This window comes from Asterias rubens, chromosome 13 (assembly GCF_902459465.1).
Source record: "Asterias rubens chromosome 13, eAstRub1.3, whole genome shotgun sequence".
Taxonomy (NCBI): Eukaryota; Metazoa; Echinodermata; class Asteroidea; order Forcipulatida; family Asteriidae; genus Asterias; species Asterias rubens.
Window position 1 is genome coordinate 4836697 of NC_047074.1, and position 22282 is coordinate 4858978.

The 22282-nt window shown below is 38.5% G+C and overlaps 2 protein-coding genes across 3 annotated transcripts; one reads left to right on the plus strand and one right to left on the minus strand.

Annotated features, from left to right (window-relative positions):
• Positions 1–286: 286 nt before the first annotated feature.
• Positions 287–13484, plus strand: LOC117298258 (solute carrier family 22 member 15-like). The gene is made up of 11 exons (XM_033781398.1): positions 287–850; positions 4021–4347; positions 4662–4867; positions 5526–5655; positions 6387–6478; positions 7984–8208; positions 9357–9491; positions 10488–10573; positions 11341–11455; positions 12089–12161; positions 13253–13484. Exons 2-11 carry the CDS (start codon positions 4105–4107, stop codon positions 13415–13417), a joined length of 1470 nt encoding a protein of 489 aa, XP_033637289.1. The 5' UTR covers positions 287–850; positions 4021–4104; the 3' UTR covers positions 13418–13484.
• A 2276-nt stretch (positions 13485–15760) lies between these two features.
• On the minus strand, positions 15761–22136 carry LOC117298913 (tctex1 domain-containing protein 2-like). Of its 2 annotated transcripts, none has more exons than XM_033782291.1 (5): positions 22058–22136; positions 20449–20582; positions 18603–18672; positions 17253–17316; positions 15761–16416 (listed from the first exon to the last, which is right to left on the minus strand). In XM_033782291.1, the coding sequence occupies exons 1-5, from the start codon at positions 22078–22080 to the stop codon at positions 16369–16371; spliced, it is 339 nt and encodes a 112-aa protein (XP_033638182.1). In that variant the 5' UTR covers positions 22081–22136; the 3' UTR covers positions 15761–16368. The 2 variants fall into 2 exon arrangements, with proteins under 2 accessions (XP_033638182.1, XP_033638181.1); XM_033782290.1 differs by having other exon boundaries at positions 21916–22117.
• Between the last annotated feature and the right edge of the window lie 146 nt (positions 22137–22282).

The window sequence follows — 22282 nt, forward strand, 5'->3', positions numbered from 1 at the left end:
AGATTTACACACTAACTTGAGAGTAAACAAATAATACATTGTACACAATTTCTGGAGCATTTCAGACACTCGTTTACTGCACTGCACCTACTCACTGCACACACACACGTGAAATACACACAGCTGCGCCGCCACATTAATGTATTGCAATGATGTTGCACTATGCGCTGTGCTTAAACAGGGTGCTTAAGCAGAAAATTTGGGCCTTTTTTAAGGTCCCTTTTTGCTTGCTTATCGCTCTAAGCAAAAAAACCTTGCTTATAAGCAAGGCTATGAGATGGAAAAATTTGCTAGGTGCGCCTGTTAAGCCCAAAATCGACCGTTAAGCAGCTCTATGAAATTAGGCCCTGGAGGTTGGGCCAATTAACTCTGGTCATACATGTACCATGGAGCTTTCAAAATGATGGTCATATACCATTCAGTTTTCCCTGTGCCTTATCAATGATGTCACTTTTGCTTAAAATACCTGTTAATGAAATTTGAAATTTTTGTCTGAGATCGGGGTACTTGGCTTTTATTTTTAACATCAGTGCAGAATGCTATTGATAAAATCTATCTGTACAAATAATCTGGGTATTAGTCTGTACCTCCTATCCCATTATCCCATTATCATTGTTGTGTATGATCAGTTTGTGTATGTGCAGTGAACAATGTTCATTGTTGTGTCAGTTTGTGTACCATGCAGTGATTTATTATGTTGTGCAGCTACAGTGCAGTGCAGGAATAGTATTCAAATAGTGTGTAATAGCATCGGGATAGCAATCATGGTAGGATATTCATAAAAATAGTTGTTGGAGAGCGTTTCAAGATGGTTCTGTGGAAACGCTGATATCTTCCTGTGATAACAGCTGTAAGTATAACAAGACTGGTAGTATGTGCTTTACACTCTATTTAAAGGATTAATCAAACAACGGTGGCCTGTCCCATAGGGCAAGTTCCTTGCTCTATGGTTTTAAATTCAATTCATAAACACCTCAGACAGTTTCGCTATTCCTATTGGTGTCAATAGGAATTGTGAAACAGTCTGAGGTATTCAATGAATACCAGTTGATTGTCCGGCTTTTTTCAAAAAGAGGAGGATGATCGGGGCCTTTTTATTTTTTATTTTGTTGTTTCTTTTAAAGGTGGTTGCCAAGCATTTTTGTTTTTAGTTACAAACTCTTAAATGATTATTAACTTTGATGAGAAATACACAGAAAATGTGTCTTTTTGAAAAAAAAAAGAAAAAAAAAAAAGATGCTGCCTCAAAAAAAAAAGATGAGGCAGGGGAAGATCAACTGGTATTTTCTTTCTTTGGCCTCATAATGCTTAAAGGGAGGGTATACATTTGATAATTACTCCAATAATTAAAGACCATAAAATCTTACTTAGTAAGAAGTACTGCAGTGGTAATGTATAATAATTTGAGAAATTATTCCCTTCAAAGGAATGTGGCTTTAGGGAGAGAGATTTTATAAACATTTCAATCTGAGAAATGTTTCTGTGCATAAAACGTTTCCCAGATTTCCAATTCCAATTACAGAGAATTCTTCCTGCGTGGACAGTCTCTCCAGATGTTTGGCGATATCTCAAAAAGCTGCCACATCTTGAAATGAAATTTTCTTATGTTAGTTTTATTGCATATATTAAAGACACTGGAAACTATCGGTCATTGTGTCAAAGACCAGTTTCTAACTTGGTGTATCTAAACATATGTATAAAATAAGAAACCTGTGAAAATTAGAGCTCAATTGGTCGTCGAAGTTGCGAGATAATATTGAAAGAAAAAAACACCATTGTCACTGAAGTTGTGTGCTTTCAAGACGAGACCTCAAAAACAAATTTTGTGGAAAATTACTTCTTTCTCTAAAACTACGTCACTTCAGAGGGAGCCGTTTCTCACAATGTTTTATACCGGCAATTCCTCTCCCAATTACTAGTTACCAAGTAAGGTTTTATGCTAATAAATATATTTTGAGTAATTACCAATAGTGTCCACTGCCTTTATCAGTTTTATAATGGATCAAAACAATCTAACTGTCCCAAAACCCAGAGGTATACTTTGCCTTTAATTTGGCCATTATGATAGTTGTTAGTATCTGGTTCCTAAGCCAGCATTGTTTAGCCATCTGGATGACATCAACATAAAAACATATGCATATAGTGTATCTATTTGTGTGTTTATGCAGTGATGTGTAGGTTACAGTTTTATTGTCTGCCAGCTAAAAGGGTGTCAAGAAAGCTTGGCAAATTGTTCTGCGGGAAAAGATATTAATCCTGGTGTGATGCGATATAGTTGGTTGAAGATATGGTTTTGTGAATGATCTTTCAGTGATATCTGTATATAATAAGCTTGGTAAGTATATACACAAAAAAAACACAAGAATATTGTGCATGGTCTCATGTTTTGATCCCTATACTAGCGAATATATGGTTTGCGGTAACACCATGTGTGTATCTACTTGCCAGGTAGAGTTTGTTCTTAGAGTACTGTCTTGCTTTATTCTACTACCGCGGAGTAGATTGTACGGGTGTTCGGGAGACTTCTCAGTTCTGAAAAGAACTGTTCTGCTTATTAACTATATATTACCTGGGCGAATGGTATACATGTAGATACTACTTCAGCTTATAGGATTGTGGTTAACTGTACTACCGCAGAGTCAGTTCTTAAATTGGTCTCAACGTTTCGACTATAGCTTGCTCTAGTCATCGTCAGGAGACTGTGACAGTTCTCTAAGTACAAACCTACCTGGCAAGTAGATACACACATGGTGTTACCGCAAACCAAATATATATTGATACCTCACCATGGTAAGACCTCAAATCATATATATACTAGCAGACTGAGCATTTCAAGCTAAAATCCATATGTGGGACAGCATTGTATTTTGTGCTTTCTCTGTTTTTTATGAATTTTGTTCTTCTTGCTGTGTGACAAAATTTCCCCCCAATGGTTTGCTGAATTTTGAAGGGCAGTTGCCTCCCACTGACCCCCCTCAGTCATTCGCTTTTAGCTTACAAATAGTGAACATAAAATCACAGACCAATGTTAGGCGAGTTGCATAAACTCGTAGTACAGGCCAAAACAAAAGTTGTCTCAACAGAGACAACAATTATTTTTGTGAATGTTTTTTGTCATTTCTCAAAAACTACAGCAGCTCCGCATTTAAGTTATATTTCAAGGGCGAAGCTTCATGCCATCATTATCTTCAAACCATGAAAGTTTAATGTCAATCTGTGGAATTTATGTTTTGTGTAGGTAAAAGGTACCCAAACACTTGCTCTGGACACTATTGGTACTAATTGTTAGCATAAAAACTTACTGGAGCAATGGAAAGCTGTTGATATAGTATAAAAACATGGTGAGAAATATGGCTCCCTCTGAAGTTACAAGACAGAGAGGTAATTTCCCACTCAAACAATAACAGACTATGAAGCTTTTTATTATGCATCTGAAAGCACAGAAAGTTGTGCAACAATTGTGTGTTGTTTTTGCTTTCATTATATCCTCTTGCAACTCTGATGACAAAATGAGCCCAAATTTTCGCAGGTTTGTTATTTTATGCAGATATGGGATACGTCACAAAGTGAGAATACTGGTCTTTGACAATTAATTACCAAAGGTGTCCAGCGCCTTTAAAGAAACTGGACACTATTGGTAATTGTCAAAGGCCAGGCTTCTCACTTGGTGTATCTCATCATATGCATAAAATAACAAACCTGTGAAAGTTTGAGCTCAAGCGGTCGTCGAAGTTGCGAGATAATAATGAAAGAAAAAACATCCTTGTCACCTGGAGTTGTGTGTTCAGATGCTTGATTTCGAGACCTCGAAATTCTAAATCTGAGGTCTTGAAATTCGTGGAAAATTACTTCTGTCTCAAAACCTACTCCACTTCCGAGGGAGCCGCTTCTCACAATGTTTTATACTACCAACCTCTCCCCATTACTTGTTACCAAGTAAGGTTTTGTGCTAATAATTAGTTTGAGTAATTACCAATAGTGTCCACTGCCTTTAAATTAAAATGTCAAATTTTCTTCTAGCATTTCTACCACAGATCTGTATAGGACCCGGTTCAGTCAAGGAGGTCTTATTTGTGGGAATCCACCTCTCCAACACCCTGAACCATGGGGATAGAGTTTGACGATGCCTTGGAGTTAGTTGGAGGATTGGGCTACATCCAGAAAATACACCTTCTAGCTCTCCTTGTCAACCAGTTATTCCATGCACCATTTATCATGACATTGGCTTTTGTCGGGAGGGAACCGACGTTTGTGTGTAAAGACCGTCCGAGCTTGAACCCTTGCCAGCTCAACCCACCCTGCCGGGAGTTTGTTTATGCCAAAGATTTCACGTCCATTGTGTCCGAGGTATGTAGAAATAATAATGCGCACTATATAGAAGCCGCTATTATTCTAAACAAACAATTAGACACCCCAATAAACAAACAAACAAACAAACAAACAAACAAACAAACAAACAAACAAACAAACAAACAAACAAACAAACAAACAAACACCCAGGATAGGCACATGTGAGTATGCTGCGCGTATTGCAAGGGGTCTGTACCCCAACAAACGAAAACAACAAAAATAACCCAAAAAACAAATAATTTTGTACCCAATGCTTGAACCCACCCATGTTTAGTTACACCACTAACAGTTGATGACTCTCTCTCTCTTAGTGGGACCTTGTTTGTGAGAAGAAAAGAGACTCCGGTAACACTCAGTCCCTCGTCATGTTTGGTTTCTTGGCCGGGGTTCTCGTTCTTGGACGGACATCTGACAAGTACGGCCGACTCAAGACCTTTTTCTGGGGGTCACTAGCCATGGTCGTTGCACAGTTGGGGTCTGGGTTCTCTACAAATTTATACCAGTATGCTCTCTCAAGGTAGGTCCAATCTAAATCATAGCAGTGCATGTGTGTCAAAGTGAGGCTGGGATGAAAATGGTCTGGTACCTTTCTTTTCTTTTGATCCCATATTTGTGATCATGTATTTGACATATGGTCCAAGCAAACTGTCACTCAGAAATCTTTTTTGAGACGACTGTAACTTGCCATGATTCAGTTCCAAGGGTAGCCATGCAAAGGCGGTAAAGAAGAGTGCCCCCAGTAGAAGAGTCCCTGCCGTCCCTTGCACCACAGCTTGCCCCTCCAGCTTAGCACTTTCCAGCTTGCCCCCTCCAGCTTCGCGCTTTCCAGGTTGCCCCTTCCAGCTTAACCCCTTCCAGCTTAGCGGGGTGCTTGTGTAAAGCCTTGGACAAGGTTGGCAAATACAAACTGTTTTTAATCCTTAAATGTAAAATTGATCATACCTTCTATAGTCTTATGTCTAATGAAACCCTGTCATCCCTACAATCCAAAGTGGTTCAACTCGACACCCGAAGGCCACAAATACCCCCAAAACTGGTGCTCTCTGTTTAAATGATTGTTTGCCTGCAAATAACTTGTGTTCATCTTTGAAAATATTTCTTTGTGATTTGACGTCTCTTCTGTACAATTCCATCACACCTTAACGGATAATTTTTTTAATATATATTCATGATAGATTCTTAGTTGGTTTCTTCTACGGAGGTGGAGGTTTAGCCGGCCATATACTCTTTGTGGAGGCATTGCTGCCCAAAACACGTGCACTCATCAGTACGGTCTTCCACTGTGCATTTGCAGTAGGAATCGCGGTAAGAATTTTGATTATTTCCTTTAAATTTTTGTTAGCTTTCGAAAAACACTCTGCTAGGGTCAAAATGTCAGGCTAACTATTTTTTGCATAAGATAACTTAACAAAGCAGACCAATTGTTATACAATTGTTGCAGGAGCATGCATTGCCCCCGAAATGCTAGACTTGTTGACAAATCTGTGTGATAGCGAAACGGCCGTCTCGCAACTATCTCGTGAGACTGCTCCCCTGAGTGAGATTGCCGCTCACACGACTTGCTTCCATTTAAAGAATGAGACCCCAGCCGCCAAATTAACCTCACGCATTGTTGCAGTCTTGCAGGAGAGTTGCGAGAGAGCTGTTTTGCTATCGCTGCGACAAAGACACTCAACAACTTGTCTACAAGTCGACTGAAATGCTCACTTCATAAGAACAAACATATAGGGAGTACGACTCCCAGAATGGTGCAACTTAGATATGTTATTGTGATGATATCCAGCTGGATTTGGGTCAATTTGGTCAAAAAAGTAGTGAAATGCTGTTGAGCATGTTTCTTCACCCACAGAAATGTTTCTTTGAAACGTATCAAAATGAAAATAGAACAGTTTCTTTAGTTGTGATAATTGTAACCCTTCATCCTCCCGACGGCGGTGCCGGCTGCTGTGGGTAGGAGGGTTACGATTATCGCAGCTACAATTCCTTCTGATTGTGACTTGTTAAAACATTATTTGATGTTTTTGACTTGTCTGTAGGTGTTTGGATTGATGGCCTACTCTGCACCAGACTGGAGGGATTTAACCTTTCTGACTTGTGTGCCGATGATTTTCCTGTTGATCATTCCATGGTAAAGTCCCCTCAGCTCTATGAAATTTGTGGCCGCTTATGGTCATGTAACTGCTATATGAGCAATGGTCCACACAAATAAATCCCTGCCATCTCTCCGCTCGCACAGATTCTTTGTTCAATTCACCTTCCCATCAATTTCCAAGGTTATGGGATACTTTCCCTTCACACTTTCGGGATGCTGCTGTAATCTCTCCTCTGCCGACATTTCTCCGCCAACTTAGAGACGTCTGTTTAAACCCCACCTCTTAACTAGTTTTAACTTGCTGGTGCTTGCAGGCATGGTGAACCTAATCACTATTGTTGTATAGTCAGTTCTATGTCCATTGTGTTTCGTTTAATCCTCTGGATTAGTGCTACTTATGCGTGGGACAACATGCTTCCGAGCAACAGTAATCAAGTTTACTTTTGTTGTTCCTGACCCACATAAGTTGTTCCTTGTTGGTCTGTCCAGTTGTTTCCCTCAGTTGATTTACTCCCCATGCCTGCATGCTCCTCTTAAATTCGTTCCTTTTTTTGCTCATCTAGTTGCCCTCCTGTAATGTTCTGTTCTGGGTTTTTATTTTTATTTTTTGTTTTTATATTTATTGTGTGCTTTTTGCTGGTTTATTTATTGTATTCGTTATTATTTTGATTGGTTCGTAACTTTTGCTGTACTTTTTGATGTACTTGTATTTGTTGAGGTCAAATAAATAATAATAATAATCACTGTGCCCCGAATTATCTCTCCTCTCTCCTTTTACTCCAGACATCTCCTTATTCTCTTCGCTCTTCTACTGGTAAATCCCTTTCAGTCCACAAAACCCATAAACTTGCAGGTGACAGGGCATTTTCTATTGCTTCTCCCCGACTATGGAATTCCTTACACTGTACCTACCCTAACCAGAAGCTCAAACAGTGTCACAGCCTTCAAACGTGCTCTCAAAACCCACCTTTTTGCCTCTTCGTAGCTGGTCGTCTCTATCTTTGTTCTGTCTTTTCCCTCTTCTTTCCTTCTCAGCGCCTTGTATCCTTTGGCAATTTGGCGCTTTATAAATACTGTTATTATTATTAAGGGAATCAATATGTGGTGAAGAGGTTTCAACTAGTAGCCGCCCTCGGGTAAACAACTCCTTATAAGGGAATGCTGTGCGCATCGCGTGTATCGTGTGATGTGGCACAACTGTTTCAGCCGTTGCTCTCGACCAATAGGAATGAAGAAACTGTCTTATAAGAACAGGTGCAATGTCGCGTGTTACGCCCATGAATTAACACTTTTTACCGGTCATAAACAAAGGTTTATACACACCCACGTGACGCACTCTCCACCAATAGGAATAGCGAAACTGTCTGAGGTATTTATGAATATTATTTAAGTGGCCACTAGTATAGCCATTTGTGGCCCCTTGTGGGCATGTGGCCGAACATAATGGGAGTAACCTTTTGTGAACAAAATGATGTCTTGCCTTGATCGTTCCAAGATGAAATTCAATAAAGTTTCTTATTCATTGTTTTGACTTTTCCCAGCATAGTACCCGAGTCTGCCCGTTGGCTCGCTATGAACGGACAAATCGACAAAGCAGAGGCAATCCTATTGTACATGGGAAAGAAAAATGGGATAAAGGTTACACGGGCCATGGTCACCCTGGTGGACAAGAGGGAAGATGATAAAAGAAAGACATCTGAGGGGATGATGGATCTCTTCAGAACCCCGGTTATGAGGATGAGAATGATAACCCTTATGTTTACATGGTAAGAAAAACAAAACGGTCGTAGGCCACGTACGGATCTAAGCGATTTTGGCTATGGCTCTGGACATGTGGCTGCGGCGACGAGTCGAAAAATAGGCCTTTTCCAGCCATAGACACTTACAGCCACTGCTGAAGCTGTAGTAGCCCCAACTTTCTTTGATATTAAAATCAGTGAGCTACTAATTCTTTGGGGCCTCAACCATGACCAGGGCCTATACAGCAGCACACTAGACTTTGATGAGCATTCCATCCAGCCCTTTAATTTTAGCTTTACTGTGATGTCCGTTTGGCAGTAGTATACAGCTAATAAGTACACCACAATGGCCTCTTTTTAGTACCTTAAGGACACCCCTAAAAAGACATTAATTTGGCTGTGTCATCAGAGTGTGGCTTCGAATCCTGGTCATGACACGTGAGCAAGACATTTGACTGTAATTGCTTCTCTTTACCCAGGGGTAAATGGGTACTTAATGTGGACAGAGATGGTTCTTGTGATTGACTTACATGTAGCTGAGTGCGCTATACTTCATGGCAGCAAGGTTGTACTATCCCCCAGGGAACTGAGATGGTTTAAGGAATTAAATAAGTGGCCCAGTGGTCATAGGTAATAATGTTCAAAGCGCAATGATAATTTCTTTGAAATGGTGCTGTACCGTGTTTCTAAAAAAAACCTACACACTTTTGAAATTGCTGCCGAATAAAAAATATAGGATTCTGGGGGAAAAGGTTTTGATGTATGGATAGCTTATGGACTCAACTTTTATATGACACCAAAAAGTCCAAAAATAATTCATGCTTGGGTGAGCACAGTCACTGAAGAATAAGTAGCCTACATCTTGGAGTGAATTTTGTAAGCTCCGGAGGACTTACCTTTAACAAATTGGAAGGCTAATTACTGCGCTACCTAACTTTCATACCCTTCACAAAAGGGAGCAGTGCTCACCCAATCATTAATTATTTTCAGACTTTCTGGCGTCATATGAAAGTAGAGTCCATAAGCTATCCATACATATAAACCTTTTCCCCCAGAATCATATATTTTTTATTCTGCAGCCATTTCAAAAGTGTATTTTGCTTTGGAGACACCCTATACAAGAGCCGTTACTAATATTTGATTCTGACAGATTGTGAACTTGTCTTTACAATCAGGTTTACTGCTTGTATGGCATACTACGGTCTGACATTCGGTGCTAGGAATCTAGGCGGGAATATGTACCTGAATTTTGCTCTTTCTGGACTGGTGGAAATACCAGCATGTGTCTTGAGCATCTACACATTAGACAGGTAAGAACATTTTTCACATGAGTTTTGTTTTTGATCTACGAGACCAGGACCCAAGTTCATGGCTCTGCTTACCGTATAAGCACAGAATCAGCGCTTACGGAAGCAGGGAATTCTGTGCTTACAGCAAGCATTTTTCATTAGTTAGCGGCGAATTTTGAATTTGGACAGTTTCTCTTCAGCTAAAATAGTTTCCCAAATTCTGAAATCTACTCTACGGCAGTAGAATATATAGACAGACAAGTTCTCTGTTAGTCAGAGGTAAGGCCCCCCATGCACCGAATTCAAACTCTGGTGTTTCTGATCAGCAGAATGTGGGTTCGAATCCCCAGCCGTGACACTTGTGTGCTTAAGCAAGACACTTATAACCATTGCTTCGTCATTCGGATGGGACAGAAAGCCGTTGGTCCCATGTGTTGTGTAACGCGTATAAAAGAACCCAGTGCACTTATTGAAAAGAGAAGGGGTTCGCCCCGGTGTTCCTGGCTGTGGCTGCTGTATGCGCCGTAGCACCTTGTAAACCCTTAAAAGTTGCTACATAATTGTGTCTCAGAATTCATAACTTTCAATAATAATAATAATAATAATAATAATAATAATAATACTAATAATAATAATAATAATAATAATAATAATAATAATAATAATAATAATAATAATAATAATAATAATAATAATAATAATAATAATAATAATAATAATAATAATAATAATAATAATAATAATAAGACATTAAAGCACCTAATGCAAAAGCCTCTAAGCGCATTAAAGAAACAATAAAATAAACAATTAGAGAAAGATACAAGATACAAATAGGCAAATTACAAAAAAGAAGCTTTAAACAAATGAGTTTTCAACAGGGACTTAAAACATTGTAAATAACCTATCTTTCTGTAGAAATGTATATACTAAGCGCCTTGAGTACCTTGTTGGTAGATACGTGCGCTATATAAGACTTTAATATTATTATTATTACTATGTTGGTGTTTTTCCTGATAGGTTTGGACGCCGACCGACCATGACAGTGTCTATGTTGATTTCAGGCTTTGCCTGCATAGGAGTAGTAGTCATGCCAAATGCTGCTGGTAAGTGTTTAAACAAATGAAAAGCAATTGCTTACATGGTGTTATATATATATATATATTTTTCTTAATAAAGATAGGGTCATACTTTGGTAATGTAGACCACCCTTCTCAAAAAAAGTTAAATTTTTGTCCAAAAGCCGAATTTGTTTTAAAGGCACTGGACACTTTGGGATGCAGTTGAGCACCATTCGGAGAGTCTGTGCAAAAGTTAATTGCATCATACACCGTTCCAACTCCAGGTTAGATTTCCAGAAGTTGAAAATAAGTGGATCCAGACTACCCCTTTAAATTGGGGATGGGAGCTTGTAGGAGAAACCTTTCTTTTAAAGACACAGGACACTATTGGTAATTGTCAAAGACCAGTCTTCTCACTTGGTGTATCTCAACATATACATAAAATAACAAACCTGTGAAAATTTGAGCTCAATCGGTCAAGAGGGAGCTGTTTCTCACAATGTTTAATACTATCAACAGCTCTCCATTGCTCGTTACCGAGTTTTTATGCTAACAACTATTTCGAGTAATTACCAATAGTGGATGTCCAGTGCCTTTAAGGATCCAAATGATTGGCTGTGTAGGATGGGTATGATTATCTGAAACAGAACGAAGAAAAAAAGACGTTTGTTTGGCTAGCTTTGCCATATGGCTTATGATGGCTAATGGCTAGGTAATCAGCCATATCCAATACATGTACATGTATACTCAAATTCAGACCATTTTTTGATGTATGTATTAAATATATGTATTATGTTGATTTGTTTTGACAGAAACCACCCTTTTCTCAGCTCAGACGTGTCTGGCGCTAACCGGTAAAATGGGCGTCTGCGTCGCCTTCACTACGGCTTATTTATTCTCAAGTGAACTCCTACCGACAGTCCTCAGGTAAGTGTCCAGTATGGCCTCGATGCACAAGGCGGTTTGGCAACGCGACGGCAATGCGGCAGCATCTAAAATGGCAGCATGCTCAAATTGACTCAAAGCAGATGCCTAAGATTTCTCCCTTGGTACTATTGCTTTGATCTGGGGGTCGAGCCTCAATTGAGTTTATATCAACAGCCGTCTTCGATTTTCAACTTTCTTGGAATACTTTTCCTAAAAGACACTGGACACTATTGGTAATTGTCAAAGACCAGTCTACTCACTTGGTGTATCTTAACATAAATATGAACAAATAAACCTGTGAAAATTTGAGCTCAATCAGTCGTCATTGTTGCGAGATAATGATGAAAGAAGAAACACCCTTGTCACACAAAGTTGTGTGCGTTCAGATGCCTGATTTCAAGACCTCAAATTCTAAATCTGAGGTCTCAAAATCAAATTTGTGGAAAATTACTTCTTTCTCGAAAACTACATTACTTCAGAGGGAGCGCCGTTTCTCACAATGTTTTATACTATCAACCTCTCCCCATAACTCGTTACCAAGTAAGGTTTTACATGTTTTATGGTAATAATTATTTTGAGTAATTACCAATAGTGTCCACTACCTTTAAGAAGGTTATTTTTGATTGTCTGCAGGACCACTGCCATGGGAGTGTGCTCAATGTCAGCTCGGGTTGGAGGAATGATTGCACCAACTCTCCCACCGTTTGTAAGTAGACCGTCTCCATTTTTTTTTTTTTTCAAACCTGGGATAAACTGTTTTTGCGTGGAGAATTTTAGTGCAGGATACGTTAAAACAAGTTTTTGCACCTACACGTCAATTTATGACTAACATCCTGCTCAGTTTTGCTTTGCGGAAAGTTAGTAGGCAAGATTTTCATATTGAGCAGCTCTCAACTTTTTTAACATCGGTGCCACTCTTTATTTTGAACTAAGTGGCCTGGTGACCTATGACCTCGCAGGTGTGTACAAAAACCACAGAGCATGGTCTTCCTGCAGGCAAGATTTGTACAAAGCTTACTGGAAGAATTCATAAAATCTCACAATTTATGGAAAGTGCACTCAACTACAATCTCTCAACTTGTAAATGAAGAAACCGGGTACATCTCAAAAACTTCTTCAATTCTTGATAATATGGGAATTCTGAGACAATTTCTCAGTGCATTTCTTGTCCGATAAAACAGTAGTATCGTGTAGTATCTTGCCTGCCAGGAAATGCCATGGAACACACAAGGTCACTCCTAGTGGTCAGGCCTGATACTTCACGGAGGAAGGCAAGAGGCAATAGGAGACTTTCCAACACTAGGTGGCAGCAGACATACCGGGTAAATTTCCATTGTTTACGTAGTTCTGAACATGCGCATAATTCTGAGAACAATGGATTTACCCGGTAAGTCTGCTGCCCTCTATCGTCCCAGAAAGTCTCCCATTGGCTCCATGCCCCCCTGGTCATGTGCCCATAAATGAACCAGTAGCAATTTTCAACTTGCTCATAGGGTGTCCATTTACCAAGGAGAAAATGCCTTGGTGCCCTTGCCCTTTCAAAAACGAAGCATACAGGCCTGGGCCTTGATTTATACCGAGGTCATGTCATCTGTTGCCCTGGTCTTGTCCTTAGTACCCCTTCAAAAGGTTCCCCATAGACTTCAGATTTGTCCAATGGAAGTGCCCTTTGCTAAAGGAAAATGGCCTTGCCCTCTCAAAGACGTAATTCCAGGCCAAACAATACTTTGAAATCATAATCCTTGATGGAAAAACTTAAGCTACTTTTTGTTCACCTTTTTTCTTATTAATACACAGGGAGAGAGCATTTCCTACATGGCGTTTGGTATCACTGCATTAGTAAGCGCTTGTCTTGATCTTCGCCTACCAGAGAGTCTTAATAAACCCCTCCCAGAAACTATTGCCGACGTTGAGAAGAAAACAGTCAAGTATTCAACGAAAGCAGACGGGGGTCAACATTAGCTAGCAATAATGTCCTTAAAGGCACTGGGGTGGATTTCACAAAGAGTTAGGACTAGTCTTATCTCGAGTTAGGACCAGTTACTCGTCCTAACTTGGGACTATCCATGCAATTTGTATATCTCCTAGGACTAGTCCTAAGTTAGGACTAGTCCTAACTCTTTGTGAAATCGACTCCAGGACACCTTTGGTATATGTCAAAGGACAGTATTGACCCATTTCACCTGACGTCATCCTCAGAATAATCTTCGATGCGCCATACTGGTGGGCAATTATTGAGTGAAGTGCGCATTTTAGGCAATGCAGCGTTTGCACGTAAACCAAAATGGTGAGCGTGGCACAGTTGCCGCGTGTGAGGTGCGTGCAAGGGGTCAATTCTCACTTGGAGCATCCCAACATATGCATAAAATAACAAATCCGTGAAAATTTGGACTCAGTTGTTCATCGAAGTTGCAAGAGAATATAGTGAAAGTAAAAAAACACCCTTTTTGCATAACTTTGAGTGTTTCCGATGCATAGTATAATGCTTCAGACCTGAAGTATTTTATAATTTTAGGAAGTAATTGCCTCTTTCTCAGTACTTCAGAGGGAGCTGATTCTCACAATGTTTTATGCTATCAATAGTTCTCCATTGACAATTACTTTGAGTAACTACCAATAGTGTCCAGTGCCTTTAACTCTATCAGTCCGAGTACTGATATGTATTTTAAGCTAAACTATTATTATAGATTTGTCATAGAAGCTGCAAATAAAAATCTAGAAACTATGAAACTATGAGTGCAGTCAAGGCACATAGACTCAAAGCCGACCTTTAAACTTTACTTGGGCCACAACTTGAACTTTCAACTTAGGTCATTCCAAGGTCACATGGCGTGTTGTAACTAACATGAATATGACATAAAAATGGATTGAAATCACAAGTTGAAGGACTAAAGCCTGGTTCATACTCCCTGCGAATGCAAAGCGAATCTGACGTGAATTTGCAACACAACTCGCTGCAAATATTCGCTAGAGTTGAGCATAGCTCAACTGCTGCGAATTATTTGTTGTGAATTTGTGACGTCAACATTCGTATCGCATTCGCATCGGCAGGAAGTTATGAACCGGACTTTATTGGAAATACAACTGCCGATTCTTGAAAAGGAATTTTAAAAGGATTCATCTTTAATTGTTTGGAATTCAACATCTGCTGGTTGGAGGGGAGTGCACACGATGGCTTACCCCCAGTGTGCTCTTCTGAGCAAATAACGAAATGAGATACACTTGACTCAACTCAGATAATCAGTTTGAAGATTTTAATATTTAACAAAGAATAAACACAGAAACTTAATAATGAGTCTTAAAAATGCTAACATTTCACACCAATGTATTATTAACTCATTACAATTGACTTTTGCATCATTAAGTGTATATACTTAGCGCCTTGAGTACCTTATTGGTTGATACGTGCGCTATGTAAGACTTTGCTATTATTATTATTACCCATACGGCTGGGCATTGACAATTTTGTAAGGTCTTTTATTGGTTTTGACTCTATTGTTATTAGTATTAAAAATAATCTGGCACCTCCGAAAAACAAATTTGACAAAATAATGTTTATTCGAAGGTGGCAGGTGCCAGCACTAGTCAATGTTTCTTTGTTGAACCCAAAATTTAAAAAGTAATCTAAAAACGAAATTTGTTTTTGATTATCAAAAGTCAACACAATTCCATTGGTCAGTTCAGGATTATAACCTTTTACTTTGACCTCTTAGGTTGACAGGAATTTAGGTACAACTATTACGCCCGTTTCCGGGTGCCGTGGGTTATTTTGATGAAAGCCACTTACGGGTTCTATACGCCTCTCCTTATATTCATACATGACGTCATCATTCTAACCAAAAATAAGGCCATCAGCACAGCCACTGCAGCTAGGATCAAGTAGCTGGTACTTGTGTGATGTGTGCCGACAGCTGATTTGGGTTAGAATGGTGTCGTCATGCATGAATGTTAAGAGGGGTGTATGGTCTCTAAAGCGCTAAACCATCATAGACAAGTTAATATGAGACAACAAATATTTTAGCATGTACAACGAATTTATGCAATTCTCACGAAAACATTTCCCTGTGACAGGTAAATTATATTACATACATTTTCTTTCACAGTGAGTAGGGATGCATGTCATGGCCAAAAACATGACCTACAAAAGGTATCAAAACCCTTTAAATAACACAACTTACTTCATGTCCATCTTCAATATAAACAACAAGGGAAACTAACTAGCTATGTTTGTAAATCTATGTCCATACAGTTTTGTGTTTTGGTGCCCCACTACGCAACCCCCCCCCCCCCCCCCCCGAAAAAAAAAAAAAAAAAAAAAAAAAGCTAGAGATTGTACAACTAAATAAAACAAAACCAGGTGTACAAAATGTACATGCCAAAGGTGGTGATGGACTCACGTTTCGACCTTAAAAGAGTCTTAAGAGGTTAAACTGAAATAGGCTCTGGTGGGACCAAAACATTTGTGACAATAAACTTTTTTTTGGCAGTATTTATACAACAGCTACACATATTCGGGCCTGATGTTCCACGAAGGTCAGAGAGGCCATGGTCCCGATGCCCAGGTCTTTGCCTTGGTAGGCCTACCCCTCCAAAAGTTTAAAGTGGATGTGCCCCCTTGGCAAATGAAAATGGCCTTGCCCTCTCAAAGATGAAACTCCAGGCCTGCCTAGTCCATCCCTCCACCCCCAAACAAAGTACAGTACATATTAACATCAGCGGATTTTTAAAATACAATTTTCATCCTCGCGTGTCCAATACAAACACCAACCAACTAGATGATCACATTTTTTATGTTTAAAATAATGAAGCACCACTTTGGTGCTTCACCGAGTCCTGAGAAAATTCCATCTTGCCTCCTCTTCCATTTATCACCCCTTGTCTACAAGTGGAACACACCAGTTCACATCCCTCGTTTAGTAGTGGAATACCCCAAAAGCTGCAGCTACACAAAATAATGAATCCTGCAAAGATCAAATGGGGAAAAAAACCCAAACTAATGTTCATTCATTCATTCATAATAATAGTAATAAAACGGCTTTTGAAAAAGCCTTTTGAGCGCCACGGCCCAGGGCTGTATACTACCCAGGGAACCAAAAACGATTGAAGGGATGTTATTGGCCCAATAATGAACGGAGAGCACTAATGTAAAGCGCATTGATACCGTTATTGTAAAATGCGCTATACAAGATTTTGTTCTTATTTTTAAGGGAATCAGTGTGTGGTGAAGAGGTTTTCAACAAGTGGTTTAATCCCAACGAGGCCTGGTTCTTGATAATTTTACCGAGATGAAGTTGAGGTAAATTATCAAGAACCAGGCCTCGGTGGGTTTAAACCACTAGTTGAAAACCGATTCAACACACTTTGATTCCCATTCATAAATACCTTTTCGGTCAAAAACATCAAAACTTTTTGGTCAAAAAGTAAAATAAATGCAAAAATTATAATTGTTCAATGATTTCTTTCAACACAATACCCCTCCAGCTGTGAAATGGTAAAGCCCTCCGCTGCCCTCGGGTAAACAACTCCTTATAAGGGAATGCTGTGTGTGTCGTGCGTCGCGCGTATCGCGTGATGTGGCACAACTGTTTGAGCCGTTGCTCTCGACCAATAAGAATGAAGAAACTGTCTTATAAGAACAGGTGCAAGCTCGCGTGTCACGCCCATGTTTCAACACTTTTGACTGGTCATAAACAAAGGTTTATACACACCCACGTGATGCGCTCTCAACCAATAGGAATAGCGAAACTGTCGGAGGTATTTATGAATATATGTATAATTATTATTTTCCCTGACTTACATTCATAAAGATATCTTGAGCATAGTTGTCCGTGTCGGAATCCCAGAAACATCTGCATCCCATCCTGTGAATAAAACAAAACAAAACAAAGTTAATAATAATAATAATAATAATATAATAATAATATAATAATATAATAATAATATAATATAATAAAACAAAGTTTCAGATCATAAAATCTTTTAAAGCCATTGGACACTTTCAGTAAACAGTATTGTCCAAGTCCCACACTTCGTGTATCACAACTTATATATAAAATAACAAACCTGTGAAAATTTAGGCTCAATCGGTCATCGGAGTCGGGAAAAAATAACTGGAAAACCCAACCTTGTTTCGGCACGTTTCGCCGTGTCATGACATGTGTTTTCAACAAATTCGTAATTCTCGCTATCGAGAATTGATAATTGTTTTAATGTTTTCTCAAAAAGTAAAGCCTTTCATGGAATAATATTTCAAGAGAAGTCTTTCACCATTACCTTCTGTAAACCCTGTAAGTTATTTGTAAATCTGTGAACTTTTTGTTTGTTTTCTGTTCCGAAAGTGTATAATGGCTGAACAAAAATCGTGAAGATCACAGATTTACATCAAACTTACAAAGTCTCATGATGATGATAGTAGAAAACATCCCTTGAAATATTTTTGTCTGAAATGTCATATTTGATCAGAAATAAATAATCTAATTTCGCATTTGGAGTTTATCGCTCAGTGAGCGATTTATTCATTTTTGTTTTGGCATCTATGCAATGCAAAATTTTGTAATGGGTTTTCACTATTTTCTCGTGACCCAGATGGCCGATCGATCTCAAACTTCTACAGGTTTGTCTGTTTATGTATATGGTGGATTACATAAAGGGCTTACACTGCCAGCAACTGTTTTGTTAGCAAAAAACAATTCTGTAATGTTCCTTTAAGCCCTGAGCAAGTTTGCACAATGGCCAATGGTTTACTTGTGATTGGTTAGTGACGAACGCAGGGCATGTGCACTGAAATTAAAGTGTGAGCAACTCTTGTCATGTTAAATTAACCCGGCCATAAAACAATGTCAGATCTACGTATGTCAGTTTTTCCCCTGATAACTGGCTCTGCACTGTGGAATGCACTTCTACACAGTGCGCTCCTACCTTTTCCACCACTTTGGGAGTGAATTCCTTTCTGTACTTTTTACTTCCAAAATGGCGGACAGCTGTCGGCCGTTTTGGGATAAAAAGTATAAAAAGGAATTACTTTCCCATTGGTTGATCTGGTTATATCAACACACAGGAAAAATGTAGAGCACAGCAAGACTTCTTTCTAAATCGGACACAATATTTAAAAGCTCAATTTGAATCTGATTGGCTGTTTTATACTTACTTGACTCCTTCACCTCTCTGCTCCCCTATCACCACCTGAACGATGTACTTATATCTATCAAGTCCAAGAGCTGAAGAAAGAAAATCCAAATCAAAGAGAGTTTGTCAATCTATTTGCTACCTCTAACTCAGCGTTTCTAAGAACGCTGGAGTGGGGTTTAAAGGATTCGGGTACTTTTTCAAAATGTCCACAGATTTACATTAAACTTACAGGGTTTAAAGAGAATGATAGTGGAAAGCTTCCCTTCAAATATTACTAACTAAGGTTGTGTAGTTTTTGAGAAATGAGTAAAACAAGTCACAAAATCATTTTCGTCTCATGAGACCAAAATGATTTTAGCATGTAAAATCCCCTTTACTAGTTATGATATTATACCAAACTCCATAGCATAACTGGTTGTACGTTTTTACATGCTAAAACTGAGACGAAAATTATTACTTTTACTCATTTCTCAAAAACTACAGCACCTCAGTAAGTAAAATTTCAAGGGAAGCTGTCTACTATCATAATCTTCAAACTGTGTAAGTTTAATGTAAATCTGTGGACATTGTGTTTTTTGTTAGGAAAAAGTACATAATTATACCCTTTAAGAACTATTCAGCCATTTTGAGTCATCGCAAATCCACATCCAATTAAACCATTCAAAGTGTACCTCTAGCCATCCGACTAGCTGGTGGTCTTGTGGTAAGACATCTGCTCTAGCAATGCAAAGGTCCTGGGTTCGAATCCCAGGAATTTGCTTATGGATTTGTTTCCACTCGGGGAAAGTACAGTGCTAAAAGGTAGGTACTTTTTGTAGGACACAAAACACAATGTCCACAGATTTACATCAAGATATTGATGGTAGGAAGCTTCTCTTAAAATATTACTTGCTGATGAGGTGATGTAGTTTTTGAGGAATAGTAAAACAAGTCAAAAAAAAAATTTTTGGCTCCGGAGACGAACATTATTTTAGCATGTAAAATGTATTTCCGTGACATTTTTTACTTGATGCTCAAAAACTAAAGCACCTCAGCAAGTAATATTTTAAGGTATAACCACTTTCTACTATCATTATCTTCAAACGGTGTAAGTTTAATGTAAATGTGTGGATGTTGTGTTTTGTAATACAAAAAGTACCCAAATCCTTTGCAACACATTAGTGTAAGGGTAAAAACAAACAAATTATATATTCATCCCGTCCTGATTGATGGTAGACAAACATTTGACATGCATTTCAATGTAGCAACATCTGTTGGACGGTTTCAAATCATCACCAATTGCTACCATTTTTCTCGGTAGTCGTGGATTGACAAATGTAACCAGGTTGCTGGAATGATATTTCATGTTGAAGGCTGGACACTATTGGTAATTGTCAAAGACCAGTGTTCTCAACATATGCACAACATAAAAACCTGTGAAAATTTGAGCTTGATTGGTCGTTGGAGTTGCAAGATAACTATGAAAGAAAAAACACATTTGTCACACGAAGTTGTGTGCTTTCAGATGCTTGATTTCGAGTCCTCAAATTCTAAACTTTAGGTCTCCAAATCAAATTCGTGGAAAATTATTCTTTCTCTAAAACTACGTTGCTTCAGAGGGAGCTGTTCCTCACAGTGTTTTATACTATCAACCTCGCCCCATTACTCATTACCAAGTGAGATTTTTTGCTGAGAATTATTTTGAGTAATTACCAATAGTGTCCACTGCCTTCAAGTCCCCCCACAAATCAATATTTTCTCAAAAATCTAGTTATTTCCCTTGCAGTAAGTCATGGCATCTCCCAGATTGTTGAACAACTTTGGTTCTGTCTGACTAGATTTAGTTTTACCGTCAAAACCTGAATCAAATGAACTCTTTGGAGCACCTTTAAGTTTCTCTTTGATCTCGGAGCTGATTTCTTTACACCAAGCGGTCGTCTCTTCAGCATCATACTGCTTCTCTGCCAACATTTCATTCAATACCACATGAATTGCCTCCTTGGCAGTTGCTGGGCGATATCTAAATAAAAATAAACCTCTGACTTAAAGGGTCTGGGTATTTTACACAATGTCCACAGATTTACACTAAACTCATACAGTTTGAAGATAATGATGGTAGAAAGCTTCCCTGAAAATACTACTTGCTGAGGTGCTGTGGTTTTTGAGATTGAGTAAAACAATGTTATGAAACAAATTTTTGTCTCAGTGATCATGAGACTAAATTATTTTAGCATGTTAAAACATATTTTTATGACATTGTTTGTTCTCAAAAACTACAGCACCTCAGCAACTAATATTTTAAGGTACTTTTTTTTACTATCATTATCTTCAAACGGTGTAAGTTTAAAATGTTAATCTGTGGATGTTGTGCTTTGTGTTTACAAAAAGTACCCAAATCTTTTAAAGTCAATTTTGTTTGCATTGAAGAAAATCATTACTTAATTTTCAATTTATTTCTCACGAGTCCAAAACAAGGACATATGTGTGTTACATATATAGGGCCTACAACAAGATTAAGAATTTAAATATGTAAAAAGATGATGATACACAAGTTTAATTTTCCTCACTTGTTATAACAGAAAAAGTAATAGAATTTGGTAAAATAGGATACTACTTGTGGTCAAAATGAGTTGAAGAATAGTGGTAGGATTTGGCACCTTTTCCCAAAACAGCGAAAGTGTAGTAGTAATATTACATACTTTGTTTTTTATTTACATTTTTGGGGAAATCAATTGTAATTTTTACTTTAATTTGGCCATTCATTGACCACGAGTGTAAAAACACTAAACCAAACTATCTATAGATATTTCTATCTAATGACATGGGATGATCGTGGAGCATGCCTGTTCGTTTTTGAATGGGAAGGGGAAGGAACCAAGGCAATGACCAGGGGGCATCAGGCAATCACCTGCCTGGCTCCTTAAAATATCAGGCCTCTGGTGAAGGTATACATCACAGTAGAAGAGATACTGCAATACGGTAAGTCACAAAACCATAAAGCCTAGTGGTACAGTTTCAGTTACTTTTTTTTGGGGGGGGGGGGGATGGGTGTGCAACCAAAATATGCCATTTAGAATTACGAATTAGAATGTATTTTAGGTTTCATTCAACCTCATAAAAAAAATAGTTCTAGGACAAGGAGTAGCTTTAAAATTTTTAAAAGTGAGTAGAAACTAGTTTTAATTAATAATATAGTAACTTAACATCACAAATCACATAAACTGGCTATCATTAATTCAAGCAACGAACAACTGGTCCCTGCTCTATCATGCTATGGAACAAGCAACAACACAACATGTTCAACATCAATCAATCAATCATCGCTAAATTTTTCGTAAGACGTATGAACATACTTATGCATAAAATTCGGCCTAATTGTGTAGGTGTTTTCGGGCACAGGCTCCACAGGCTTGTCCTCTGAGACACCCTTCTCCACTACATCTGCCATTACGTTTTTTTCGATGTAAAAATAACTTTAAATCCGAATTTTCTTACTCCATAGTTTCATCGCCACTCATTCAGTTCGACACTTTGCATGACATCCAAATAAACAACATGGCGGCTTCACTTGACGACACAGAAACTATTTTATGAAAAGTTGTACGATTCTGGAAATTTTAACAAACGTACAAGGAACAAATATGTTATGGATACAATTTCAACTGTCGTTTCATTTTCAAAATGAAGCTTTTAAGTTGTTGTAAATATTTCCATAAAAAT